General features: G+C 43.1%; 8 protein-coding genes across 8 annotated transcripts; 5 read left to right on the top strand and 3 right to left on the bottom strand.

Moving 5' to 3' along the window:
- Positions 1 to 832: 832 nt before the first annotated feature.
- Positions 833 to 5,145, bottom strand: LOC103972311 (uncharacterized). The gene is made up of 9 exons (XM_009386612.3): positions 4,911 to 5,145; positions 4,639 to 4,818; positions 4,477 to 4,552; positions 3,783 to 3,909; positions 3,581 to 3,701; positions 1,850 to 1,941; positions 1,670 to 1,739; positions 1,486 to 1,568; positions 833 to 1,189 (listed from the first exon to the last, which is right to left on the bottom strand). The coding sequence occupies exons 1-9, from the start codon at positions 5,019 to 5,021 to the stop codon at positions 1,102 to 1,104; spliced, it is 948 nt and encodes a 315-aa protein (XP_009384887.2). The 5' UTR covers positions 5,022 to 5,145; the 3' UTR covers positions 833 to 1,101.
- Positions 5,146 to 5,475: 330 nt separating this feature from the next.
- Positions 5,476 to 7,964, top strand: LOC103972302 (uncharacterized). Its single transcript, XM_009386601.3, has 6 exons — positions 5,476 to 5,630; positions 5,740 to 5,766; positions 5,875 to 5,937; positions 7,437 to 7,515; positions 7,600 to 7,645; positions 7,734 to 7,964. Exons 1-6 carry the CDS (start codon positions 5,589 to 5,591, stop codon positions 7,741 to 7,743), a joined length of 267 nt encoding a protein of 88 aa, XP_009384876.1. The 5' UTR covers positions 5,476 to 5,588; the 3' UTR covers positions 7,744 to 7,964.
- Positions 7,965 to 9,916: 1,952 nt separating this feature from the next.
- On the top strand, positions 9,917 to 10,519 carry LOC135630798 (protein GLUTAMINE DUMPER 5-like). Its single transcript, XM_065138007.1, has one exon. It carries the CDS (start codon positions 9,993 to 9,995, stop codon positions 10,401 to 10,403), a length of 411 nt encoding a protein of 136 aa, XP_064994079.1. The 5' UTR covers positions 9,917 to 9,992; the 3' UTR covers positions 10,404 to 10,519.
- A 2,452-nt stretch (positions 10,520 to 12,971) lies between these two features.
- On the top strand, positions 12,972 to 14,367 carry LOC135631535 (PTI1-like tyrosine-protein kinase At3g15890). The gene is made up of 4 exons (XM_065139270.1): positions 12,972 to 13,018; positions 13,108 to 13,255; positions 13,324 to 13,586; positions 13,656 to 14,367. The coding sequence occupies exons 1-4, from the start codon at positions 12,972 to 12,974 to the stop codon at positions 14,365 to 14,367; spliced, it is 1,170 nt and encodes a 389-aa protein (XP_064995342.1).
- A 577-nt stretch (positions 14,368 to 14,944) lies between these two features.
- Positions 14,945 to 17,888, top strand: LOC135631133 (probable receptor-like serine/threonine-protein kinase At5g57670). The gene is made up of 11 exons (XM_065138567.1): positions 14,945 to 15,316; positions 15,410 to 15,519; positions 15,596 to 15,717; positions 15,783 to 15,904; positions 15,989 to 16,399; positions 16,477 to 16,731; positions 16,826 to 16,983; positions 17,051 to 17,130; positions 17,196 to 17,331; positions 17,395 to 17,544; positions 17,615 to 17,888. The coding sequence occupies exons 1-11, from the start codon at positions 15,082 to 15,084 to the stop codon at positions 17,741 to 17,743; spliced, it is 1,908 nt and encodes a 635-aa protein (XP_064994639.1). The 5' UTR covers positions 14,945 to 15,081; the 3' UTR covers positions 17,744 to 17,888.
- A 37-nt stretch (positions 17,889 to 17,925) lies between these two features.
- LOC135631134 (zinc finger protein CONSTANS-LIKE 5-like) lies at positions 17,926 to 19,315 on the bottom strand. Its single transcript, XM_065138568.1, has 2 exons — positions 18,564 to 19,315; positions 17,926 to 18,469 (listed from the first exon to the last, which is right to left on the bottom strand). The coding sequence occupies exons 1-2, from the start codon at positions 19,170 to 19,172 to the stop codon at positions 18,167 to 18,169; spliced, it is 912 nt and encodes a 303-aa protein (XP_064994640.1). The 5' UTR covers positions 19,173 to 19,315; the 3' UTR covers positions 17,926 to 18,166.
- Positions 19,316 to 21,691: 2,376 nt separating this feature from the next.
- On the top strand, positions 21,692 to 23,053 carry LOC135630819 (cysteine protease XCP1-like). Its single transcript, XM_065138043.1, has 4 exons — positions 21,692 to 22,156; positions 22,234 to 22,466; positions 22,535 to 22,675; positions 22,757 to 23,053. Exons 1-4 carry the CDS (start codon positions 21,697 to 21,699, stop codon positions 22,970 to 22,972), a joined length of 1,050 nt encoding a protein of 349 aa, XP_064994115.1. The 5' UTR covers positions 21,692 to 21,696; the 3' UTR covers positions 22,973 to 23,053.
- A 2,516-nt stretch (positions 23,054 to 25,569) lies between these two features.
- On the bottom strand, positions 25,570 to 26,466 carry LOC103972259 (zinc finger protein STAMENLESS 1-like). Its single transcript, XM_065137899.1, has one exon. The coding sequence runs from the start codon at positions 26,215 to 26,217 to the stop codon at positions 25,819 to 25,821; it is 399 nt and encodes a 132-aa protein (XP_064993971.1). The 5' UTR covers positions 26,218 to 26,466; the 3' UTR covers positions 25,570 to 25,818.

Here is a 26,466-nt window from a genome sequence, read left to right as displayed (position 1 = left end):
CTATTATGTTAGAAAGACACTTTGATTATTGCATTGCCATATGATGATAATAAAGCAACCAGCTAAATTCAGCTTCCCACCAATGAAAATTCCTATCCATATAATGCTATGAGGAAATCAGCTAATCCGGCACAGAGTTTAAAATGGACTTAGCCTTTATCCTATAAAACAAAAAAAAATAAAACACAACAGTCAATCAAGAAGGCCTTATTATCTCTACTCCAGCAGCTTGGAATCCATCCAACAATGGAGCTTGACTACTTTGAGAATTTGCTCCAATAGATGCCCAATTAACTAAGTTGAAATGTTCAAACCTATCAATTTCTATATCTCCACATAGTGTCAAGTCACCTTAGAATGGTAGCTACAGCTACATCAGGGATGTAGACATCCACACTTCACAGGAAACTTACCAACTTTTGACATTTTCAGCTCCATCTCCAAAGACCACCATAGCACTGAAGTGTGCTCCATCTCAAAATATTCTGCAAACAAACACAGACCACCAAACCCTGCGAATAATGGCTTTATGCAAGCCTGGAGGTAAAAAACATATTGATCAGTTTCATGCTGCTAAGCAAAAGCATGAATGATGAATTGCTGAATGTGGATTGATGATAATGTAATGGCCCATGGTCCCAAGCTATGATATGCCATGACATGACATGAGTTCTGGCAGCTTTCCTTCAATGCAATGAGATTGCAATAGCAAGTTGCTTGAAGATCAAGTTGTATAGCCATGCAAGAATGGTCGGTTTCGACCATATTGTCCATTAGACAAATATAGTGCTTCAACTGCACAGATAAACTAGAATTCACTGATGCCGATGCATAATAAAATAGCAGATCATACTGAACAATGTAAACAGCATATAGATGAACAATTATCCATGTTGATGATGCCAATGCACAATTACCAACAGATCATGATGCCTTTTGAGAACTCGTGCATTGCGAAAGATGATAATGACACTCATGATCACCAGGTTCATTCACACAAGGATGCTGATGATAACTTTTGTGTAATTTCCATGATGCAATCCATTCCTGTTCCATAATCTTCATGATTGAGCAAAGAGAGCAAAAATACATCCCTTTGTGTCACTGCTGGTAAGTAGGAGCTCCGTTAGGTTCCGATGCAGCACCATTGATGAAGTCCTTCCGTCGCCCAAAAGGGTTCTTTGAAAATGTTTGAAAAGTCAAGAAAAGCAGATCAAGGGATAATGAAACAGGCAAAGAAGGTTGTATCTAATTATAAAACATACATAACACCAAAATGGACATTGCTATAAGCAATTATACTAACTACTATTGGCACTATCATACGACAACAAAGAGAAAAACCAAGAAGGAAAAGCTCACCACTACACCTCAAACAACAAATTAAAGAGCAAGATTTCAAATGTGATCAACAAAATCTAACTCCATTTATGTACTCAACTAGATAATAGCGACTGATGAAAAGTAGTAAAGAAAAAAGGATATTGAATTCGCATGCCACCGCGGCCAGAACTAGTAAGAACCGCACCCTGCAGATTCTGATGAACAGTCGTAGCACTATTCAGATCCTGAATGAGAAGACAGACAGAATGGTTAGACAAAGTTGATGCAAAGAGCAAAAAGACAAGTTAAAGCTACAGTCATTGTCTTAACATGTTTACACACTTACCTCAAACTCAATGAAGCAAACTGTATTTCTCTCCTGCCGCAAGATTTTCATTTGCTTGAAACCAGGTTGACTGCATATTGGAACGAAAAAGGGTGACCAGAGTTCACATACAGCCTTTATAGAGACTCAACAGCCTTTATTAACATTGATGCAAACGTATATAAAGGTTAGGACTCATACACACTGAAAAGGCCTCTGACTTCTTCCTCATTTACATTTTCACCAAGATTTCCAATGAAGAGAGTATTGCATGGAGGATTATCTTTATTATTCTGCAAAATAAAGAGGAAAGACATGAAATAAGTAAAGAGTATCTGATAGCTTGCACTGGTAATTTCACATATGCTCTAAATATGCTTCCAGACTATGGTAACCAAAAAATGGTAACAGGAACACATCATAAAAAATATAGCAGAATATCAGCTTCCAGAGATAAAGTAAGTCTCCAGTAACCAACTTCTTTTAGCACCCAAATTCAATCTGCGAATTTAATCTCAGGCAAAATAATGAAACTACTGCACAGGTGATTGTTTCTACTAATAATAACATTGCATATCTTTCTTGGCTCAGTTATTCAATGATGTTTGCCATATAGACTGCATTCAAGTAAATGGTGCAAACTTAAATTCAAGAGTTAATACAAAATCAAATCTATAAATCATTAAGGTTGACAATTAAGTCTGTCAGATTTTGTTTGATAAAATATTTTGCATATTGTCATTACATGATTGGTCGTTTTCGTAAGGCTTGTTTTCATCACTGAACCAATTCAAAACAAGTGGCAACAACACACAATACAAATGAAATGATTTGACAGCAAAGAATAATAACAGAACCAATAGTTCAAGCAAAAATTCCTCAACCATCACCTTATTTAGATATTTGTAAATTAATTTGATAATTCTTCTATTCAATTGGTCTCTAATATCTCATACTATTCTCCAAACATAAAGCCTAAATAGAAAAGATGAGAAAATCAAGATTGTCTTTGGCCTCAGGTTCATGAAAATGCTCAAGAACTTCATCGGAACCATGAGAATGTGTCTGTATTGTCCTAATTCAACTACTCTTCTGAGATACAACTCAGTTAAATGTTGAAAAAGCTTCATCATCTTAAATTTTGCCCAAAAAAACATCAGATAGAAAACTTTTGATATTTTAAGGAAACATCTTTGACTCCAACTTGTGGCGGACAGGTAAATCATGCTATGATGTGATCCTGTTGTGAACATGACATTCCTAGTTTAAAAAATATCCACATAACATTTCACCAGTTTACCTGTAGTGCACATAACTGAATTGCCAGTGGGATTTTTTTTCTTCCAGAGTAGATGCAACATCAATCAAATTGCCACATGGATCCACTTAATTTAGATTTTTAGGGTTTAAACTTCATGAATCAGACTACACATTCACTTATTCTAGATCTAAGATAGGATTTCTAGTACCCTACCAAAATTTTCATTATAGGCATCCTTCTAAATGGTAAAAAAATCTTTGTTCCCAAATGCATGTGCATGAAATACATTGTTAGTTCAATCCGGCTCCACTTTTTCACAAACCCTGATTCTATCCTTATGTCGCAAAGAAACCAGCTTGATAATTATGAAAAACAATTAGTACATTATTTAATACTTGGTATCTTATCATCACTGATGTCACAACAAAAAGACCAAATTTAGGATTGAAAATCATTATCAAGATTTAAGAGCAATAACACCAATTGAATTCATCGTGGAACACAAAACTGAAAATAACAACCGGGATAACGAACAGGAAATGCTCATTAGGGTTGCATTACACAGCCATACAATTATGATCATGAAGACAAAAGACATGAACAAATTAAATTAACTGAAAAATCCATTCTGACAAAGTGATGAACTCTGGGGGAACAACAATATATATTACCTGAACGGGGGCATAACGACTGGAAGCTGGCAGGGGAGGAGGGGTGGTCATGGCTACCTGAGGTACTTGATAACCTCCATATGGGTCATATGGTGGAGGTGGATGTGGGGCAATATAGCCACTTGAATTTAAGGACAGAGATTATTTAGAAACACAAATGTAGAAAGGTCCGAATAAAATTAATTATGATCCATTATATTACCCTGGATTTCCCCAAACAGGAGTTGGTTGTGGATGAAATGGTGGAGCTGCATAGCCTGCATGAGTATAATCTCCACCAGTCCGTAGACGTTTACTTTGATCGATTGAACTCGACTCAGATGCCACACCTACACAATGAAAAATCAAAGACAACCTAAATAAAAGCAGAAGCGCAGAAAGGCAGAAAGCCATAGTGTTCTCACATCATAAATTTTCAGAACAAATTAAGTTACAAAATAAGCTAATGCAACGGTAAATTCCAGCACAATCATGTGCTTATTAAAAGAATCACCAGCTGAAATTATATTATACAAGATGCACTTAAATTGTACAAAAATAAGGGACCAAGATTGTAAAAACAAGCATCATAACCAGACAAATTATGAACATGTATGTTTCATCAAAAGCATCAAGAATGTCAAGATGATGTCTAAAAAGTCCTAAGATGGCATATGAAAGCAAGTAAAAAATGGTATTTGGTTCATGCAGAGAGACGTTTTGGGATAGATCTTGGGGCAAAGTCGAGCGTATACTAAGTTTGTATATGTACGTAAAATAGTTTACTAGGGCTCTTTCACTTAAAAAATGCGTTAATTTTTCTAAATTAATTTATGTAATTGGTAAAAATAAAAGGATTGCGATTTAATTATGTTCTAATAATTGAAACGAAGCCGCTGTATGCGAGCAAAACACACCTCTTTTGACAAAAAGGTTCTTCTTTGCCATCTCTGTGTGGAGGGCGGACTTCATCTCAACGTCAAACTCCAAGTCCTGAGCAGATAAACTCAGACATCAAACAAGGCCGGAGACGAGATCAAGAAACAAAATAACCCGGCCACGAGAGCTGCGGAGATCACCTGAAGCGCGTCTTTGGCGGCCATGGCATGCTGCGCCGTGGAGAAGAGGGCGAACCCCATGGGCTGCTCCGCCTTGAAGTTGATCTGTGACGCCTCGAAGCCAGGCAACCACCTCAGCAGGTTGTGGAGCTCCCTCTCCTTCACGTCCCCGGGGAGGCCCGTGATGAAGACCGTCCGAATCTTCGAGATGGAAGGGGGAACCATCAATATGCCAGCGATCCCCACCGGATCAAAGGGAAGAAGGACGAGGGCAGCCGGGGAAGAGGGCGTACCTCGTCAGCGGGAGGGCGGTTGGGGGTATCGACGGGGACGGGAGGCGCGACAGCTGGAGCGGGTGGAGGCACCCACTGCTGGTGGTAGGGGTGCATGCCGGCGCCCGCCATTGCTGGGGTGTGGTAAAACCCTAACCCTGGATGTGCTCGTTTAGGGATTTCTCTTTCTCCTCGTCCTCTGGCTCGGGGGATTCGTTTTCTCTAATCGCTTCCTGGAGTTGCGCGGCGAACAAAAACGACGCCCCGTGAAGTGGTGGCGTTAAGTAGTGGATCCGTTACCGTTGCCGAATAAACGAATCGGGTTCATTGTTTGGACCATACACGGGTCGGATCTGGACCACAATCCACATGCACGCAGCGTCATTTGTCGTACGACTTTCGAGACGAGTGTCCACAAGCTTGTTTGGAAACGTCGCCCCGACTCAACTCACGAAGTCGGGAACGAGTGAGTTCTGAATCTCCATGATCAACGGTTGTGATTATGTCTATATCCCGGCCCACTTGAGATCACATAATCCAACGGCGGAGAAAGATCCACTCGCGGCCTTGGTAAACCCTCGACAAGCCGCTCTTTCTTTCGGTCCTCGACGGAGCCTAGGGTTTCAAACCAGTCGAGTCGGGAGAGGAAGCGAACAGGGGAAAGGTAGAGAGAGGTCCGACTCCGAGGGAGAAGCAGCGATGGCGTCCACCAAAGTCCAGCGGATTATGACCCAGCCTATCGTACGGTCTCCTTACCTCCTTCTTCATCCCTTGATCTCATTTCCATCTCTACTTATGTTATTGATTCTTTGCTTTGTGTCTCGGACGGGTGCCGATCATATTGCTGCAGAATCTCATATTCAGGTTCCTCCAAAGCGTAAGTTCCGATGAATAATCTATATATTGTTGTTTCATTTGTTTCGTTTTCTTGCGATATTCTAATGTTTAGATTGCTGATCTGGTTGATATTTGGCTGTTGGTTTAGAAAGCTCGCATCCAGATATGGCTCTTTGAGCAGAAGGATTTGAGGATCGAGGGGCGTATCATAGTAAGTGCTTTGTTTTACTTTTCTGATTTTTAGATGATCAGGGTTAAAGTTTTATTATTATCATGAACTGGGAAATCTATAGGAAAGGCATTTGAATCTGTTCATGCTTCTGATTTAAATTTACCACATTAATCCGTCGGAATTTGAGAAAAAGAGTTCTCTTTTACTGAGCATGTGGTGTATAATATAAGTTGAGGTACTTTATATCAGCTTCATGTTAGGCTCTTAGCTAATTAGTAAGGAAAACAAGCTTCACGGGCCATTACCTTATCTGCTATTGGAGGTTGTCTTGAACACCACATGAGCAAGGGATAAATACTGTATTTGGATATTACGATGTCTTAAAATCTTAAGCCATTTGGTTATAGCCATTCTTGTTTATTTTGTTGTAATTTATTGTTTTAAATCCATATGGACCTATAATTATGTGTCTCCAGCATGTGAAAGGCATAGACATACCCATGTTATGGTGTGGTAGATTGTCATCAGACTCATCACATATAATTGCATGAGTTGCAGGTCTATCATTAAAAGAGATTTTCTGTTTATTCAATACAGTGGCAGGTCAATCTTGGATAATCATCATGACTAGATTAGCTCTTTTAGTATCCTTCGGTAGTAATCTTGTAAGCAACAGACTATAATTCAGTTTAGTTCTTGTTGTTTCTTTTAGATGCTGCGGATGAGACTATCTACTAGTTCTCTTGGGTAATTTTGTAGATTGCATGCATTTGAGATTAATGTTTGGTTTGTTGGAATTTAGAACAAATGCTAAACATTGGTGCATCAAAAACCTTAAGTCACTTTTTTCATTAATTTATCTATATAGCTTCCAGTCTTTTCTGTTTGTATTCTTTGATATTACAGTTCCCTCAGTTATCATTAATTAATGTTTCCAATAGACATTGCCAACTCTTCTGTTCATATTTGTGATTATACTCTTACTCAACTAGTGTTGCTGCTCTTAACCAAGCTCAATGGCTAGAAAGTTTAATGTAGTCATCCCCAAAGAGTTTGGATTTTACTTTCTTATGTTGTCCTAGTGATCTTATGACATTCTTAGCTCACGGTTCACCTGTCAGCGGTGATCACTGAAGAGTCATGAGCAAATGTTTAATGGTGTTCGAGACTGCATGTCATTTTCACCTTAGCTATTTTCTGCATATGCCATTGGTGCTCTTCATTCTCCATTATTGAAGGATACATTGTGCTTGTTACTGTGAGTGCTGGCTGTTGTTTTGACCGATTGGGCTGTTGATGACAATGATGCAGATATGCATCTTTTGTTTCACATGCTGTGTTAATCTGTTTTGGTAGTGAATAAACTATTCAAGACATAGTAAATATAAATATTGTGTTCCTAGTCAAAATATTCACCTGTTGTCTTAAAAGGCTCCTGTCTGATGGTGGACAAAAATATATGTCGATAACAAAAGCAATGCCACACATTTGTTTTAATTTCTGAAGTTCTGAACACTCGGTTCATGATTGTTGTGCAGGGCTTTGATGAATACATGAATTTGGTCCTGGAAGAAGCTGAAGAAGTTAATGTTAAGAAGAAAACAAGAAAGCCACTGGGTTAGTCATGTAACTTACTGATTATTGCTTTCTTTTTTTTTGTTTCTTTTAATTGATCCTTTAAGTCTACTCTTTTTGGTGTAGGGAGGATTCTGTTGAAGGGAGACAACATAACCTTGATGATGAATACGTAAGTATAAATAAATCATATCTTGTCCATGTTTTCGAGTCATTACGACAGTGATCTTCCTAAATTTGTGTTCCATTTTACTTTCCAGGGGTAAATGATTATATGCCATTGTTGGGTTATTTGGCTGGTGCCAGCATCCCTAGGTTAGACTTCAGAGACCATGTAGCTTCAACTTTTGTATTGGCAAATTCTGTATGGCTTTTTTAACTGAATGTGTGAGATGGTAAATGTTTCTCTAGGATGTTATAAGCATTCTAATTAATGCAACTGTAATAGGTCAAAGATATGTTGAATGTGAAGTTTGCAGGCTTTGGGAGAATCACTGTTTCTCGTGTCACTGGATTGTACATACATGTGAAGTTGACACCCAGAACTTTACCTGCTCCTTTTAATCAACTTGCTTTAGTTTTGCATGTTAATGTCCTTTTAATCAACTCGCTTTAGTTTTGCATGTTAATGTCCCTTTAATCAACTCGCTTTAGTTTTGCATGTTAATGGCTCCTTTGCTGTGGGAAAGTTTATACCTGTCTCCTTTTAATCAACTTGCTTTAGTTTTGCATGTTAATGGCTTCTTTTAATCAACTCACTTTAGTTTTGCATGTTAATGTCTCCTTTGCTGTGGGAAGGTTTATACCTGTCTCCTTTTAATCAGCTTGCTTTAGTTTTGCATGGTATTGTCTCCTTTGCTGTGGGAAGGTTATCATTCCAAGTTCATGATACTTGGAAGAACAAAAACACCGGTGCTTTGAATCACTCGTTTCAATAGGCTTTGACATGCTATGGAATCTCTGCCTATAAATCACTTTGGCCACAAAAGTCTTTATCTTCTCTGCTCTTTGAGAATGTATTCTTCCTCGTGAAGAGATTTTACATAAGCTGCCTTAAAGTGCAGCGTCAGTTATTTATATTCTTAACAACGAATCTTTCTTTTAATATAATTAAAATACTTATAAATATTATTATAAAATTATTATAAATGACATCATAGCGTGCTTTTTTATTGTAATTGATTATAGATCATTATAATATTATATTTTTTAGATTTGTAATCAGTCTAATTGTTATTTGAAGTTTATTTAGATCATTTATAATATTTTTAAATAAATTTTTATTTTTATTATGACGATCAAAATAAGGTTAAAAATATTATAACAGATAAAAAAACTGAAACAGGTGAATAATTTTTTGAGGGATAGATTGGATATTTTTAATTAAAATAAAATGAGGATATCAGTTGAAAATAATTTAAAATATGAGTATTTTCTAACGAAATTATCTATTTATATGTCAGAAAAACACAAGCGGGGACCTAATTGGCGACCTGTCGGTTCTTGTACACAATAGTGATGACTCATACATGTGATGCAGCTACGGTTGATGGAGATGTGATGCGTCCCACCTACTCAGGTGGGGCCGTAATTCGCGATACCATTCGCGTCACGACGCATTTCCCTTCCCGTGTTTCATCGTAATGGGATCCACGTCCGGAAGCGTCTCTATTGTTCGTGTCCTTCGGGGTGGGGAACGCCGCTGCTCAATGAAAGAGGCAGGGCGGAAAGAGTCAGCTGATCGCGGCCGTCCAATATGATCGATCTTAGCGGCGCCGTTGAACGAACACCGACGGCAAGAACATGCGTTGATGCCAAGAACCATACAGATGTGTTTGCATCTGCTACGAGGTGAGCTTACCGCTTCTCATCATCATCCATTACCTCTCCAATACATGTATTCTTATCCCAAATCAATTACTTCTCCACATAACACATAGGAAATGCATGTATATTCATGGCTTTATATTTAATGCAAAGTAGATAATGTGCTGATGGTCCAAAAAGCAGGTTGGAAATAAATATATAATTCCATATATCTTTCATTTTTATTTATTCGCTTTGTTGCTATGCCAACATTCTCATTTCAGGTTGATGGATTAAATTGGTAAGTGTACTCACTCTAATTTAGCTCATCCTCTTACATCAGATACAGTAAATATAGCTTATCACCAAACGAGCATCGAAGAAAGAAAAGGTAAAAGATACATGATGCCTTGTGAAAGATGAACTTGGAAGAGATGATGGTGTGTTTCCTGCTGCATTCCCTTCAAATCAAATCACACCAAACCACCAATGACGAGGCAAAAAGACAGCCCACCACCTTTGCCTTCACTACATTCCATTCCTCGAATCATTTGTTGTCGCCCTTTATATATATATATATATATATATATAGCATGTAAGCATCCGATTAGTTTGATACAATTAAACCACTAATTACATGAAGTATTATAAGGACTCTCCATTCCATCCTTTCTCATCCCCATATCACAACCAATTCAGAGGACACATACAAAATGAGGCCTGGGGGAGGGTGGGACGCGAAAGGCGGCGCCGGCACCGAGGCGACACCGCCGTACCCGGCCTCCTCGGCATGGCGCTCTCCAGTTCCGTACCTGTTCGGCGGGCTAGCGGCGATGCTGGGTCTCATCGCGTTCGCCCTCCTCGTCCTCTTCTGCTCCTTCCGGCATCTCTCCGGCTACCTCGAGTCCGGCGGCGAAGCAGACGGTGATGGGGAAGCCCCGAGCGATGGCGGCGACGAGGCCAAGCCCCCGCTGCTCTTCGAGGATAGCATCGTCGTCATCATGGCCGGCGACCGTAAGCCCACCTTCCTTGCCACCCCCATGTCCAGCCGAGCCGCTTCCTTCACGGACAAAGTTGATGAGGCCGGTAATGACGGGGAGAAGGCAGGGAGCACGGCGAACTGACCTCGTAGTGTCGAGACCCAAAACCCCGGTGACGGCGAGCACAACCAGCAGTGACATGTTCATGTTCATGTTTCTTTTTTCATTTAATATTGATAAATGCAGTTTCTTGCTCAAAATTATAGTCTATATTCAGATTCTTGAATTGAACCGAAGACTGGTCGTCAGGCTTGAAAGAAGCTTCAGACAACTTTACTGCCAGAGAGAATGCAAGCAATTCAGATAAGTTTAAGAAAGTTGGAGTCATCAAAATAATCATAAGGATGACATGCAAGAGAATGCAATATGGGACAGCATGAGATGTTAGATTTGCAAGCTTAGTGTTCACCTATCTGGCGATGAATTTGATCATGATCGCAATAACATGAAGACCACTAAGATTTAGGACCTGACAGTAATTATGTCTCATAATGGAAATTGGGATCCATCACCATGAATCTGTCTCTAATGATTGATAGATTTGATGGTTCCACTAAGCACTGGAGCTTTCTCATTGGCAATAATAAGTACAGAGACAGTGCAGCTACTCTTGTCACACCACAGTGCTTTTGCTGTTACAGCTAGAATCAACAACACTTTGAATGCAGTAATAGGATGAGATCTCCGTGTCCTGCTTTCTTCCAAGCTTCCTTAATTTGCTGCAGAAATCAAGCTCAAGGTGGGGGATGATAATGGAGGAGAGAAGTGACCCTACAAAAGCGTTGCAGAAGGGACAACACAGCAGAAGGAACGCAGTATGAGGTGTTCAGCAGCCATCGGGCCATCCTGAAAGAATCCTCTTTTCTGTAATAAAGACAGGTGCATGCACAAACAGTGATGCTGCTCAGGTGGTGTGCCCACTCTGTAAGAAAGACGGGTACATGCACAAACGCTCAGGTGCATGCACAAACAGTAATAAGGAACGCAGTATGACAGCCATCGGGCCATCCTGAAAGAATCCTCTTTTCTGTAATAAAGACATGCACGAACGCAGTACTGCTGCTATCTGCCAAGAAAAATACTAAATGATCTCCAGAAACCTCATGACCCATTTCAACGATCATGACCGTCCTTTCCTTTCCTTTCCTCACAGTAAAACTGTCCGATCATGATCATTCCTTTTAGGATCGAGGTTGGATTAAGGTTTGGTCCTAACCCTACTCGAGTTGCAGCCAGTCCACCGAGTTCATTTCAGGAGATCTAAGCAGCCTTAAATAATGGAACACGGAGAACCATTCCTCCAGAGAGAGAGAGAGAGATGGAATATTGTGTCATCAAGATTTGTTTGGATCCATTGTGGATGTTCCAAGGTATTTACAGCCACAGCTTCCTTAGACACACACAGGTCATGGAAGATAAATGGCATTAGTACAAGGCTTGATCTATATATATATATATATATATATATATATATATATATGGTTTACTATGACATATATTTGCTGTATCTATATATACATGATTGAAAGAAGAAGCTATTTGATATTGAGAATTAGCAGAAAAAGGGAGAGATGAAGAAGGTGGCCGACAGGTGATGGTTGAGGAGGAGCATTCTACAGGACGCCTTTTGCTTGCTAACGAAAGAGACAGATGGAGCCATGCATGAAGAAGGTCATTCATGAAGGACCATAACATTAGAAAGGAGCTCAACATAAAAGACAAATGGTAGGGACTTTAGACAATGAAAGCAACAAAAAAGTAAAGTTAAAGTGCTTAACGAGAGAGAGAGAGAGAGAGAGAGAGAGAGAGAGAGAATAGAGTTTTTACTTAAAAATAAGGAAAAAAAATAAAGAGACAGAAAGAAAGGGAAGATTTTTTTTTGGGAGATTGCTATTATCACCTAAAAAATATAATCTTACTAAATATAATATCTTAATTACCAATTATACCCCTAATTATCTTTATTTTATACAATCTATTTTATTCGCTGATGTTGAAATCTTATACGTGTGATTAAGAAAGGAGAAAAATAATAAGAATGGAGAAGAAAAGGTGGTGTGTGTAAGAAGTCGGAAGAGTCTTGAAATTAAGTTATAAGTTGAAGTTATTAAAGTTTTTTTTAAATCAAATTATAAATAACAAAAAGATATTATCAATAAAAAAAATTCTTTCTATTTTTTTAGGATTTAATGATTGCTTGAATTAGAATGAGCCTTAGAGTTTCAAATAAAAATAAATTAGCCGATCCACAAAGATGTTATTCATGGGATGGGTTTGGCCCAAAAATTAGCCTGCAAAGATCGAACAAAAAGTCAAAATCCATGACGTGTTGTAACGTAGTCAAAACAAAGCTGCTTGTGCTTAGGTTCAATCAACATGTTACGACCCTCCAAGTGGTAGAACACTGCGCACGCTGACTTGGCCAAATCTAAGCTATGGTACTTCAAAATCTAGGAACACAAGAGGCCCCACCTCGTTGGATCTTGTACGCGTTGACCTGCTCATAAGCTTGTCCTTGTCGTGCCGGCCCAAGCCTGCTCAGGCCCGGTTTAAAAGGACAAACCTCTCACTGTTCTCCGTGCAAACCGTAAGCGAGACAAAAGCCTCGTGGAAAACGTACGACGGCGATAACTGACATCCACGGGAACGCCAATGGGCTCATCGATGTCTTGCTGCGGAGCTGAGAAGGTTGAGCAAGGGTGCGTAAGATGTGTACTTCATGTAGATGTTGTTCTAGTTTAGGATGATCACTGTGGTGTTTGAGGTCGCCTCTCTGATCTGGAATTAGGGTTGTGAGTGGGGGATTGAATAGTTCGTGGAGGATCTTTACCTACAAGGAGCTCCACGCCGCTACTAATGGCTTCAGCGACGATCGTTTGCTCGGCGAAGGGGGATTCGGAAGCGTTTACTGGGGAAAGACCACCGATGGTCTTCAGGTGATGTCTTCTTAGCTCAGTAGCGTGCGAACGGATGACTTAGTATTGGCTTCTTGTTGATTGTGCAGATAGCTGTGAAGAAGTTGAAGTCGATGAACTCGAAAGCCGAAATGGAATTTGCAGTGGAGGTTGAGGTGTTGGCGAGGGTTCGGCACAAGAACCTTCTTGGCCTGCGAGGTTACTGTGCTGCAACGGACCAGCGGCTCATTGTCTATGACTACATGCCCAACCTCAGCCTATTGTCCCATCTCCATGGCCAGTTTGCACATGAGGTGCGGTTGGACTGGAGGAGGAGGATGAACGTCATACTTGGATCTGCAGAAGCCTTGGTGTAAGTCATGTAGCTTTCGTGCATTTGCAGAAGGATTGATTGGCTAAGCAAGTGTTACCTTGGATTCAGGTACTTGCACCACGAGGTAACGCCCCACATCATTCACAGGGACATCAAGGCCAGCAACGTGCTACTGGACGCCAACTTCGAGCCGCTTGTGGCGGACTTCGGCTTCGCCAAGCTCGTCCCCGAGGGGGTGAGCCACATGACCACCCGGGTGAAGGGCACCCTGGGGTACCTCGCGCCGGAGTACGCCATGTGGGGGAGAGTTTCCGACAGCTGCGACGTCTACAGCTTCGGCATCCTCCTCCTCGAGCTCGTCTCCGGCCGCAAGCCCATCGAGAAGCTCCCAGGCGGCATGAAGCGCACCATCATCGAGTGGGCGGAGCCGCTCATTTCCAAGGGTCGGTTCAGGGAGCTGGTCGACCCCAGGCTTCGTGGCAACTTCGACGGGGCCGAGCTCAGGAGGGTCGTGGAGGCCGCCGTTCTCTGCATCCAGGGGGAGGCCGAGCAGCGGCCGGACATGAAGGAGGTGGTGGGTATTCTGGGGGGGAGGGAGGTCATGGGACCGAAGACGGAGGTGGTGAGGTTGAAGAGCATCAGATACGGGGAGCACCTGATGACAATGGACCAAAACAGTGATGAAGGATTTGACGACTCTGTTGACGCTGGTGTTGGTGGAGGAAGAAGGGGAGGGAGGATTGAAGATGAGACCAACTCTTACGGGGTGTTTGGAGCCATGGAGATGCAGGAGATGCATGACCCCTACGTGAAGCCGTGAGACAGGAGAAAGTTTGTGCACGGATGATGGATGTTAAGAAGAACAATAGGTTACTAAGCCATTAGATATAAGCAAAATCACATAATGTGATGCAGCAAATGGTTCGTTTTGTTTATCTTATTAGAAGTTCCCTCATTTTTCAGATACAAATGTAATTGACACATCTAATCTTGTGCTACTGTATTCTCCGAATTCTTATATGGGAACAGAATAGAATGAATCATTTCATAGACATGCTTTATAGTCCATTGGCCATTTCTTCCCTGTCACCCGATCATAGTGCCCTTGAAATGAAGATTTGACATTGGCCAACCATGAGGATTCCTTTTGTTCCCCACAATTCCCTCACTTTGCCTCACCTTTTGGCAAAGGTTTTTATCCCATCCTATGTTGCATGCACATAAGAACATAAATGAAGTTAATGTTGCTTTTCATTATTTCCTTGACCACATGCTTTGGCTTCAACAGCAAGATAAGTCAATTTCCAGACCTTTGCTTCCACCCCAAACCTCCTCCTACCAACCCCATTATATCCAGTGTAGGATGAAGCAGGGATGAGAAGGCCATCATCTCCCTATCCATCTCCCAGTGGAACAATTCACATCCTATTCCCCTACACTCTACTCTGTGACGCCATTCTGTTGTGCTTCTCAAGCAAGGCTGCATGAGTGACACCCATATGGTGGTCTCCACAATCCGATCCTACCATCACTCATGCAGTCTCCTCTGCTCTACAAATTTCAAGCAACGGAGCAACATCTTTGTCCCTCATCTGAGTTGCAGAAAGAGATTGTGTTTCTCCTAATGGATTCGGTTGACGAGAGTGCTCCATCGGCTAAGATACTGGTCGGAGTTTCACTTGATGCTCGAGCCAGCTTCCAGCTTCTCTCGTGGGCAGTCACTGTCGCTGCTCATCCAAATGACACCGTCGTCGCCTTGCATGTTCTCGGTTCGTTCTTGATCGACATGTTTACCTGCCATCAGCTGTGACAGTCAGTAGTGGTTTGTAATCCCTCTGTTATCTGTTTGATGAGCATAGCAGCCGAAAAAGAAGGGAACAGGGTCAGCTCTGAGAGGAGTAGATTGCGGCAGGCCAAGGCGTCCGTGATCTCTGCTCTTGGAGAGTTTGCTGAAACCTGCCAAACGAAGCAGGTAGATCGGAGCAAAGTATCTCTGCTTTTGCATTGCCTGCTTCGGTGAGACGGTCTCATTCCATGCTTCTTCTCAGGTGACGTTGGAAGCGAAGGTCAGGTGTAGTTCCAGTGTGGGGAAAGGACTCACCGAGGAAGCGGCACAGGTCGAGGCCAACTTCCTTGTTCTCGGTAGATCGAGGAATTCGACACCCAAAAGGTGACTGAATTCTTCTCTTTCTGTTCCTCTTGATAATGATTCTAATCCTTTTTTCTGTGGAACAGAAACTCATTTGAGATCATGAGATACTGCTTCAAGAATGCTCCCGGAGGCTGCTCCATTGTCGGTATCGACATGCAATCTCTGCCTAGAAAAGATGGTGCTGCAGACTCCTCGACATATGAAGGTAGGAGAACTCTAATTGTCTGAATGAGAAGTCCAGATCCTTTTCTCCTTGCGAGGAATTCACAAGCTTCAATTCATGCAACAGATAACAGTTCTTCGAGCTCCAGATGGACCAGCAATCACACGGTCAGAGCTCTCTCCCCGTTCCACAAGCTCTTCTACTCGATCTCGAAGCGAGAAAAGAGGCATTCTCCCAGGGAAAGCATTTGCGAGAAGGACTCACCGAGAGGAGTTCTTGAAGGGCCGGACGCAGGAAGCCCTGTGGTGGCAGAGGACTGCTTGAGTCCACCCAGCAGCGTCACCGGCAGGCGCAGCGGCGCCAACATGTGGAGGCGATCGTCCGTCATGAAGCTGCTCTTTTCTTTGCCTCGCTCGTCAGGGGAGTCGATGAGCAAGGAGAGCGATGCATGCTCATCCTATACCGACGACCTGAAGCCTTCTTGGAGGTGCTTCACCTACGAGGAGATCTCGCGGTCTACAAGTAACTTCCATCCAGGTAAATCAAACGAAGGTTCACAGTTAGCTTGATTTGGAACATTCAACATGTTCTCTGTGCTTGATCTCGGAAAGCAGACAATTTGGTGGGGAGAGGTGGGTTCGCGGAGGTTTTCCGAGGAAGCCTGTACAATGGCCGGAGCGTAGCAGTGAAAAGATTGGCAAAAGGAAATGGAGATCGGCAGAAGGAGAAGGAGTTCCTGATCGAGCTTGGCATACTCGGCCACGTTTGCCATCCCAACGCAGCCAACTTAATCGGCTGCTGCATCGAGAACGGGCTTCATCTCGTCTTCGACTTGTCCTGCAACGGAAGCCTGGCATCAGCTCTGCACAGTGAGCCCTCTGCCTCAGCCACTTCTCCTCCTCCCTTTCTCCTCTGTTCTCGGGATGCAGCCATGGATGACATGGATACCACACCTTGCTTCAGGTAAAAACGGCAAGTTTCTGGACTGGCCTGCGAGGCACAAGATCGCCATCGGAATAGCTAGAGGTCTGCATTACCTGCACAAATGCTGCAGGCACCGGATCATTCACCGGGATATCAAGGCCTCCAATGTTCTTCTCGGTCCAGACTTCGAGCCCCAGGTGGCCTAATCGTGGGTTAGCAGAATCCACCATTGACAAAAGCTTACTCCGACTCTTGTTCTTGCAGATTTCAGATTTCGGACTCGCGAAATGGCTCCCGAAACAGTGGACTCATCACTCTGTCATCCCCATTGAAGGCACATTTGGGTACAGTACTGCATTATCAACCTGATACGAAGTTAAATGGCTCACGTACTCCTCATTCTGGGCAGGTATCTGGCACCAGAGTACTTCATGCATGGGATAGTCGATGAGAAAACTGATGTGTTTGCATTCGGTGTTCTGCTGCTGGAGATTGTCACTGGCAGGAGGCCAGTAGATGCCTCAAAGCAGAACCTACTCCTATGGGTAAGTTTGTGATGTTATACTTCCATGCATGGAGAATTGCTTACCGAGAAGAACGGTGATTAGGCCAAGCCACTTATCGAGTCTGGAAGAATAGCTGAACTGGCTGACCCCAAGCTGGAAGGCAAGGTTGACATGAACCAGATGCAGAGACTGGTGCTTACTGCTTCCTACTGCGTGAGACAGTCATCGATTTGGCGTCCATCCATGAGTGAGGTTAGTGACGATGACAGCCGAGCAGTGATCTTAAGTATATCAATTTATGTCTTGATAATTGAAATGTCAGGTGTTGGATCTTTTAACGAACGGGCGTGATTCAATGGAAGCACAAATCTCGAGGAATACCGAATTCCAGGCCGACAAGATGGATGATCAAAATTTAGCAACAAATTGTTATTTTGACTTTGACTACTAGCCATCTTTTTTACTTTATGGAATTTTGGGAGTTGGATTTCTTTGCATGGATTTTGTTAGGTTTAGCGATTGACTTGTAACTATTTGATGGTGATTGCCTCTTGTGCTGTAAACATGATTTTGAACAGTGGGTTGCTGTTCCTTGATGACCGTCCTATACTTGATGAACACTAGAAACAGAAATACAAGAAAGCAATCCCACATCCTATTCTTATATTATATTCCATGGCGCCAATGGAATATATTTCAAACTCTCCTCTTCCCTCCAAAATGAAGCATCAATTGCCATGCTCTGATTTGTTTTTACTCTCTCTCTCTCTCTCTCGACGTATATAATAAACACCAGATGGAGTAAATTGGAAGGAGAGCGTGATAAACACCAGTACATACATCTCGGTGTGGAAGCAGAAGGCGGCGATCGCCATTAAAAGGAGGGCACGACGCCGAATCCGGCGTCCGCCATAAGTGCTGCGGGGGCGGCGGACGCGGAGGAGTAGATGCGGTCGACTTCCGCCTCGATGCTCGCCCGCTTGGCGAACCGGCCCTTGATCCGCGGCCGCGTCTCGGCGTACGCCTTCCGCGACGCGTACCGGATCGTCTTCTCGAATCGCCGGTTCTTCCGCTTCTCCCGGTACCGCATCACCCTCGCCTCCCGATCCATCTGCGCCGCTGCGTTTCCGGCGCCGCCGCTCTCGTCAGGTACTACTCCCACCTCCGACGGCGGCATCTGCTCCGATCCAGAGGCGGTCGCGAATAATCAGGCAATATACGTAGATTAGTGAGAAATGGTTTTTAGATCTGAGGGTTTCATTAGTGTTTACGCTTTGGCTCATGGAGTGGATGGTGTGGCAGGGCTTTGTTGGGACGAAATCGAGCTCGGCGCCGGCATCGGGCGGGAGGAACGACGAGATAGGCGGGGCTCCGCTGTCCACGATGGCGGTTTTGGCACGGACGGGGACGACGCTGTTCATCTGGTGGAATTGCGTCTCCATCGAAAGGGCGTACTCCAAATCAAGGTAAGAACCCACGCTCGAGTAGTACTCCATCGATTTTAGCAGCGGCGCTTCAATCAAGCCCTTGAACTGAGCGTGGCCGGAGTTCGGGAGGATCCAGGAGGCGGCGGCAGCCTCCTCCGCATCGTTCTCCTCCTTCTCGTCGACGCCGTCGCCAGCCCCTGCGCCAAAGGCGAACGCGGCGGAGGCAGTGGAGGGCTTGATTGGGGCGGCGATGGGTTCCAGGAATGGGACGATGGGTGCTCGCTTGTGGCGGCACGCGAGGGGGTTGGCGGAATGGATGTCGGCGTCGCAGGCGTCGCAGAGGGCCGCGGCGTCCGCCTTGCAGATTACGGCGGCGGGCGCCTGTTTGCAGGCCTCGCAAATCCACACGTGCTTGTGCCGCGAGGCGAGTTGCTCTGCCCCGTGCTCCCTCATGTCGCAGCCACTCCACAGGTAGGCCGCGTCAGGCCGGCAGTCCAAGTGCGCCACCGCCGCCTTGCACGAATTGCACCGCCTCGCCGCCTACCGCGCCCAATACGCTCCCTTCCCCTCCGCTTCCCTGACCATCGCGGCCTTCTACGGTCGAGTTATCTCGGTTCGTTTGGATTCGTGGTTTAGTTGATTTAAGAAGCGAAGACAAACGAAACGCCCGCGGGTTCGACGTTCTGGGACGTGACAAAGTGACCGAGGACCACAGTTTTCACCATTTGCAAGGCCGGTATTGTTTTGGGTATAAGTTTAGTAGACATACAAAAATTTGACGGTATATAGGGAGGACGAAAAGGCGACAAGATATTGAGACACGTGTCGTTGACTGAGTAGCGCAAAATGACAAATAAACTTCCACGATCGAATGACCAAGTCGCCACGTTAGGTCACCTGTCTTTGGATGTGTGCCGACAGAGGAGCACGTGGAGGTGAAAGAAGAAGCGGAGTTCCCACGGCGGAACTCCGTAGTCTATTATCTGAAATTACTTAATTAATTATTTTTAGTATTATGTTTTTTATATTTTAAAAAATACATTAACTTTTTATATAAAAAAATATTTAGTTTTATTTTTTTTATCGTTGATTTTACTGGTAAAAATATTATCGTGTTTAGTGTTAAATTAAAATATGATAGAATGTGTTCACTAGTAAAAGACGATCAAAGTTAAATGTTTTATTTTAAAAAGTATATAGATTTTAATATAAATTTTAAAAATATAAGAATCTGTTAAAGATAATCTTATTACTTAGATAAATAATTATGCATTTATGTTTCTTATGATTCAGAGGTTCGAGTTGGTGACTTAATTAGCCATTCATTATATGTTATAATACTTAATTTGATTTTGTTTAAATCGTCAAGCGGATCGTTAAATAACTTAGTTGAGTCCCGTAAATTTTGTTGTGCTGCTGTTTCTCGAAGCTGCAAATTGAAGCATTTGAGTTTGATCAGGTTTGCGTTCACACTGGTGACATGGACCGTTTGCGGAACTCAGGACGGAAGGTAGCACGGGGGAGGGCAAAATTGACCGTTGGCGTCCTGGTATGACGACAAGGCTGACGCCACCTATACAGCATGATCCGCAACAAACTCGTCGATAAGCCACTGTTCGCTGGGACCCAAAGCGGGAACTTGGAACGTCCGTCTGACCTCGTGCGGACACGTGGAGGTGGAAACTGTGCGATGGAACCGAGATGGTGCGGTGAAGGCGGCAGCAGATCTTTGAGTACGGTGCTACACGCAGTGCGTCCGCGCCTTCATTGGTGGTAGCACGATAGCGATGACGGCACGGTGGCAGTACGTCGGCGCCAACATTACAATTCTTTTTCTGTATTTCGTCTACATCATCTTCCCCACCCATCGCTACGACAGCTCGGTTGCAAGATTTTCTAGAGAACCGTGATCTGGGCGACCACTGTCGTCTGATTCATGCTGCCCAAAAGCAGCAGTTTGAATTGCGTCTGATTCAAACTGCTATTCCACTCCCTCGCCGAACTTTTATATCTGCTCCGATCTTGAAGCATACATGTATACTATCTTGTGGACTTGGAACTACTACGTACTCGTGTACAAGTCATCCTATATTATCGGTAAAATATTACCATGAGATCTGATGAACTGCCACGTTCAGTATTAATCTGATATTGGGATACGATAATAAACCTTAATTTCTAAATCGGGGAGTTCCCTTGTTTATAATATATTGTACGGAGAAAGATGTTCATGGATGCTGGTGGCGTCGCATAAAAAAGTCGAGTCAGAGTAGCGTTTGGCCGCATCACTGCGGATCCAATAAATGCCGAAAGGTCGGGGCTTTTCCTGATCCCACATCGAGATGACAACGACATCTGGTGCTATTCTTTACTTTGGTTTGCTTAACATTGGCTAACCTTTTAATCAAATTGCTGATGGATTTAAACGAAAAATAGACGTATAAATAATATTTAAGTTTCTAAAAAACTAGTTGGATTTTAGTATGATGAATTTCACTAGGATTTTATTTTTATTATTATATACGAAGATGGTAGCATTATCCGATCAGTTCAATTGGATTTTGTTGCAGGTTTGAGATATACTCGAGTCTGGTTTGAATTGAGTTTGAATTGGGGCGGTGAAGTTTGCGTAGAGGGAACGGAACGCCTTTTCATAGCAGTTCTTATATATCATGTAGAAATGTATGTTTTCATACACTGACATGTAGAAGTGTATGTTTTCATAGCACTTCTTATAGATAAGAAGTATTGAATCGATTTGGTTTAGTGGGTTGCACTTCTTTTTCCTTTTTATTCTTTTACTGATACGGTCGGGTGCTTGACAGTAAAGTCTAATCCAAGCAAGCTTCAAGTCTTGCCATTCTTGTTCCCAAAGGCCCGGCAACTTCATGAGTTTTACTTGAAAGCAACGTCAGAGCACAGGCTATATGAACATCTGCCCGTCCCCTCATCTTTCCAGCCAAAACAAACCATCTCAATGGCCTCCTCCACCATGAACCTCGCCCTTCTCCTCCTCTCCATGTTCCTCGTGACATGCACTGCCCTCCCCGGAGGCTTCTCCATCGTCGGATACTCTGAGGAGGACCTCACCTCCCATGACAAGCTAATCGAGCTGTTCGACTCCTGGATGTCGAGGCACAGCAAGTCGTACGCCAACTTCGAGGAGAAGCTGAGGAGGTTCGAGGTGTTCAAGGATAACCTGAAACACATCGACGAGACCAACAGGCAGAAGAGGAGCTACTGGCTCGGGCTCAATGCGTTTGCCGACATGACCCACGATGAATTCAAGGCGACGTATCTTGGAGTCAGCACCAGCATGCCGAGAAGGAGAGACTCCGGTTCCAGCTTTAGGTATGAGAATGCCGTGGACTTGCCCAAGTCGGTGGATTGGAGGAAGAAGGGTGCGGTAACCCATGTGAAGAACCAAGGTCACTGCGGTAAGTACCTGACTCTAATCTGTCGTAGTAAGACTTGAAGAGATGACGATCAGAAAGGCATATGGCATCGTTTGCAGGCAGCTGCTGGGCGTTCTCGACGGTGGCAGCGGTGGAGGGCATAAACCAGATAGTGACGGGGAACCTGACATCGCTGTCCGAGCAGGAGTTGATCGATTGCGACAGCGAGAACAATGGCTGCCATGGTGGACTGATGGACTACGCTTTCTCCTACATAGCCTCCACCGGCGGACTGCACACCGAGGACGACTACCCTTATCTGATGGAGGAAGGCACCTGCGAGCGGACGAGGGTACGATGAACTTAACCTTCTCGTGTATGATGCTGCTATCCGACGATAACTATTCGTATTGGCTTCAGGCCGATCTTGAGGTGGTCACGATCAGCGGCTACGAGGACGTGCCAGAGAACAGCGAAGAGAGCCTGTTGAAGGCGCTGGCGCACCAGCCTGTGAGCGTCGCCATCGAAGCTTCTGGTCGAGACTTCCAGTTCTACAGTGGGGTGAGTTCTTCTCCTCGATCGATCTGTTCAAGCAGTTCATGGAAGAGGTCGTAGTGAAGAGGCGACGGGTTGAATTTGCAGGGAGTGTTCGATGGATCCTGTGGCAGCGAACTCGATCATGGGGTGACAGCGGTGGGCTATGGCTCATCCAAGGGCCAAGATTACTTCACCGTGAAGAACTCATGGGGCCAAAGGTGGGGGGAGAGAGGGTATATACGGATGAAGAGGAACACAGGGAAACCACAAGGGCTCTGTGGAATCAACAAAATGGCTTCTTATCCTACTAAACATGCCTGAGGCATTTGCATCTTATTTGTTTTTACTTGCTTCTTCACAATGGAGCGTCATAACAAAGACTACCGTTCTTTGCTTGTTGGAGATCTCCTTCTACGCAACTTCCTTTGTTCTGTGACACAGACATGACTTGGAAAGACGAAACCTTTGATGACTACATCATTGGAGGAATGGTGTGTCATTCAAGGTTGGTGTCTATAGTTGAGGGAGGAGTGTAATGTGATTTATAGGGGGGTTTTCTCCCTTAAATAAAAAATATAAATAATCAAATATAAACAAAAAAAAAGAAGCCATTTAATTTATGTGATAGGAATTTGAGCATTTGACATACTTGTATTTTTTTTTTGTGTCATGTTTGGTATTAAGGGTAAATAGGTTGGACTACTAATCCGAAAACATTATGTGTGTGTATGTATGTATATATATAAAATCCTTATGGATTTTTGTATTTTTATACTTAATTCAACACAATGTCATGTGAGTGTTATGTAGCAGTACTCGAATCTCTTATAATACTAATCTTACTCAAAATCATCTATCCGAAATACTTAAAATCAAATTAAAAATATATATTCATCATTTTGTTTATAAATCAATCCAAATATTTGTTCGCTTTACTATTGCAATACCCCATCTCAAACATGTGTCAGTCGATTAAATAGTCTTCATGTGAACGTCATCGTCGGATATGAATGCTGTACTTTCATGTGGTGTCATAGGGAACAGCTGACATTACCCTAATATTAATTATACGCATCTATTGCGACATGGTTAAGTTGTGTTGCATATGGTCCTTTTTGCAGTACATCTCACGCTTCAGAAGACAATTAACTTTTGGGCTTTAGTCAACTTGCAACATATTTTACTTTCCACTCCTTAGATTTTGGAATAGATTCCAGCTTTAGAAGAGGAGACCGAGTGATTCTAAACTGTAGCACGAATGCTTATGCTTCTGAGCTAATTTTTAGAGTCCATTGAAACAAGATTAGTGCATACCAAAGTACTTATGGAATGATGAGCTAATCAAAGACTCACTCTCGCTCATGTTTAGATCAAACTGAGATGTCTGTTTCACAAGTTGGAGGTGCTGAATTCGTCCAAGGATAAGCATGGCAAATTAACATGAGACATTGTAAGGTGGCAAATGCAATCTTGTCTGGCTTTCTGAATCCACCTGCGTCCTGAAGTCTTCCTGCCATTAATTCTCTCTCAGATCATCGTGTCATATGACAACCTTGTAAGACTTCACCCAAGGCTCGATGAGGACTTCACTTTGCACTGATCACGTACTGGATTTTGTTTGCATTCGCTTGTCTTCGAAGCATGGATAAAGTCAAATGAGTTGCCTCGCATTGTCATTTTCCGGATGTAGTAGAACATGATTAGATATCATTTATTAGATTCTGAGAAGCGACGAGGCAAGTTTAGTCGCAAGGAGAAGCGAGGGATTCAAAGGTGACAACAATGAAGTAGCTGTAAAGCACACAACATTTCTTTCTCTGTCGTACCGAGTGACATTTTCCCACTCAACAGATGATGAGAGGGTAGTAATTGACCTGTAAACTACATCTACATTTTTGAGGGACTTGATAACAGGTTTTGGATCTCCCTTGAAGGAAAAAAGTTAGATTTTCTGGACTAAGTAATTAAATTATGCCAAATTATTGATGTCTATTCTTCTGTTCATGACTGCAGAAGTTTTGATCTCTAATGCGATAGTGTGTTATAGGTTGTGTTGCATTAGTTTTTTTGACAAGGTATGAAGACACTTTACTTTATATGGGGTTTTCTCTTCATTACTATGGCAATGACATTCTATAATGACAGACAGAGCTAATTGGCTTCCTTAATATTTGGACATTAGTTTCTAATCATATATATATATACATAATATTTGTTTGGCAATAATTAATCTACTCTTCATATCGGCATATTAGACATCAAAAGCCTGAACCATAGTTTATGTTATCTACTCATTCGAATTCATTTGGCCACTGACATAAGGAATGCTTTGAAGTGATTGTTTTTAGGGTGTTCAGCCTTTTACTACTATAAAACACTAAGATGATAGCTTAATTAATGCATCTCCCTTCTTCTAAACCACTATTTAGATTTTAAGGCACTTGGAATGTGATTCTGAAGTAGTTGAAAGAAAAACATGTTCTTTAACATCTAAGAAATGAATGAATGGAGCAATGAATCTTTGAGAACGAAAGACCAACATGAGAAACTTAGGATGGGAATTAAAGCAAAAGGTTGCTATCATCTAATCACAGAGCATAATTCACTTTTTATCTTAGCATGTTGTTATGAGATCATTTATGAAAACATACATCTCTTTCGCAAATATATGCTCTCATGTGAATGCATTGAAAGTTGTCGATGCTACTAGTCATCATGCTCTACTTGAAGAGGACAGACAAATATAGGGAGATTACAATTCTTTGTTGTGTGTGTGGACTTGCTTTTTGTAAGATCTTATAATTTGCATCGAGGTTGCAATCTGTGTATTATTTATTCACCTATGTGCATCTTGGAAGATATAGTTTGCCTCAAAGATTGCAAGCTTTCTTAGTGCATCAATGAACACATCAACCCACTGAGAAAAAGGAACAAGTGTTGGTACCAAATATAGGGTTTTCTATTTCTACACAGTTTAGCTCACAACCACAGCAGAATGAGTCGCTCAATCATATCTCCTATGTCATGAATAGGAGAGAGCGAGAGCGAGCGAGAGAGAGAGAGAGAGAGAGAGAGAGAGAGAGAAGTCATTGTTGACCATTAATTCAATTACTAATTTGGAGAGAAGAAAATAAAATATACTAACAATTAAAATGCATGGATGGGTCTCATAGTCTCAGAGATAAGTCGATGTCACCGGCGATCCCTGCTTTGTCGTCGGCACCACCGCCGCGTCCTTTGCCGTCGGCGCCTCCGCGTGTCCACGGCGTCAAGGTGACCGCCTCCTCCTTCCTCACAAACCGGCCATCCAAGCTGGTGGAGGCCACCACGGTCTGGATCTGGCCGACAGCGTGAGACCGCATGGCCAAGCTCACCTCCCGGTTCCTCTTCGCCAGGCTCCGCTCCAGCTTATGCGCGTTCTGGTGGCCGCCCAACGCCTGCGAGCTGTGGAACTTCCTCTGGCAGTAGGTGCACCGGAAGACACGCTCCGGCTGCGGCATCGACGACGGCTCCAGCCCCAGTTCCAGGTTCACATCGTCATCGTCCTTCTCCAGCTCAAACTCCATTGCAGGCGGACACAGAAAGAGATCGAGAGAGAGAGAGAGAGAGAGAGAGAGAGAGAGAGAGAGATGAAGTGGGGGCAGGATATAAAGGTGGGGAGCGTTGCAAGCGATGTATGGGAACAGAAGAGAAAGGGATAGGGGGAAGGGGAAGGGGGGTGGGTGTTGAAGGAGATGGAAGACTTGTCGCCTGGATTTATGGTAGGGTTTGAGCGGCACAAAGGGTGCTCTCGGGTCTTTGGATACATGGGAAGA

Source organism: Musa acuminata, chromosome BXJ3-2 (assembly GCF_036884655.1).
Source record: "Musa acuminata AAA Group cultivar baxijiao chromosome BXJ3-2, Cavendish_Baxijiao_AAA, whole genome shotgun sequence".
In the NCBI taxonomy this organism is placed as follows: Eukaryota; Viridiplantae; Streptophyta; class Magnoliopsida; order Zingiberales; family Musaceae; genus Musa; species Musa acuminata.
This window is presented reverse-complemented; position numbering and strand designations above follow the sequence as displayed.

Excerpts from the sequence above, each read along its gene's own strand:
- LOC103972302 (XM_009386601.3), top strand. The coding sequence starts at position 5,589 with ATGGCGTCCACCAAAGTCCAGCGGATTATGACCCAGCCTATC. Across the intron at positions 5,631-5,739 it reads GGATTATGACCCAGCCTATC|AATCTCATATTCAGGTTCCT; the intron begins GTACGGTCTCCT and ends ATATTGCTGCAG. Across the intron at positions 5,767-5,874 it reads TATTCAGGTTCCTCCAAAGC|AAAGCTCGCATCCAGATATG; the intron begins GTAAGTTCCGAT and ends CTGTTGGTTTAG.
- LOC103972311 (XM_009386612.3), bottom strand. The coding sequence starts at position 5,021 with ATGGCGGGCGCCGGCATGCACCCCTACCACCAGCAGTGGGTGCCTCCA. Across the intron at positions 3,910-4,476 it reads GAACCTTTTTGTCAAAAGAG|GTGTGGCATCTGAGTCGAGT; the intron begins GTGTGTTTTGCT and ends TTCATTGTGTAG. Across the intron at positions 1,942-3,580 it reads GTCGTTATGCCCCCGTTCAG|AATAATAAAGATAATCCTCC; the intron begins GTAATATATATT and ends TTTATTTTGCAG.
- LOC135630798 (XM_065138007.1), top strand. The coding sequence starts at position 9,993 with ATGAGGCCTGGGGGAGGGTGGGACGCGAAAGGCGGCGCCGGCACCGAG.
- LOC135630819 (XM_065138043.1), top strand. The coding sequence starts at position 21,697 with ATGGCCTCCTCCACCATGAACCTCGCCCTTCTCCTCCTCTCCATGTTC. Across the intron at positions 22,467-22,534 it reads GCACCTGCGAGCGGACGAGG|GCCGATCTTGAGGTGGTCAC; the intron begins GTACGATGAACT and ends TATTGGCTTCAG. Across the intron at positions 22,676-22,756 it reads ACTTCCAGTTCTACAGTGGG|GGAGTGTTCGATGGATCCTG; the intron begins GTGAGTTCTTCT and ends TTGAATTTGCAG.
- LOC135631133 (XM_065138567.1), top strand. The coding sequence starts at position 15,082 with ATGCAGTCTCCTCTGCTCTACAAATTTCAAGCAACGGAGCAACATCTT. Across the intron at positions 15,317-15,409 it reads CGTCGCCTTGCATGTTCTCG|CCGAAAAAGAAGGGAACAGG; the intron begins GTTCGTTCTTGA and ends TGAGCATAGCAG. Across the intron at positions 16,984-17,050 it reads GTCCAGACTTCGAGCCCCAG|ATTTCAGATTTCGGACTCGC; the intron begins GTGGCCTAATCG and ends TTGTTCTTGCAG.
- LOC135631134 (XM_065138568.1), bottom strand. The coding sequence starts at position 19,172 with ATGAGGGAGCACGGGGCAGAGCAACTCGCCTCGCGGCACAAGCACGTG. Across the intron at positions 18,470-18,563 it reads TCCACTCCATGAGCCAAAGC|ATGCCGCCGTCGGAGGTGGG; the intron begins GTAAACACTAAT and ends GGATCGGAGCAG.
- LOC103972259 (XM_065137899.1), bottom strand. The coding sequence starts at position 26,217 with ATGGAGTTTGAGCTGGAGAAGGACGATGACGATGTGAACCTGGAACTG.
- LOC135631535 (XM_065139270.1), top strand. The coding sequence starts at position 12,972 with ATGGGCTCATCGATGTCTTGCTGCGGAGCTGAGAAGGTTGAGCAAGG. Across the intron at positions 13,256-13,323 it reads AGACCACCGATGGTCTTCAG|ATAGCTGTGAAGAAGTTGAA; the intron begins GTGATGTCTTCT and ends TTGATTGTGCAG. Across the intron at positions 13,587-13,655 it reads GGATCTGCAGAAGCCTTGGT|GTACTTGCACCACGAGGTAA; the intron begins GTAAGTCATGTA and ends CCTTGGATTCAG.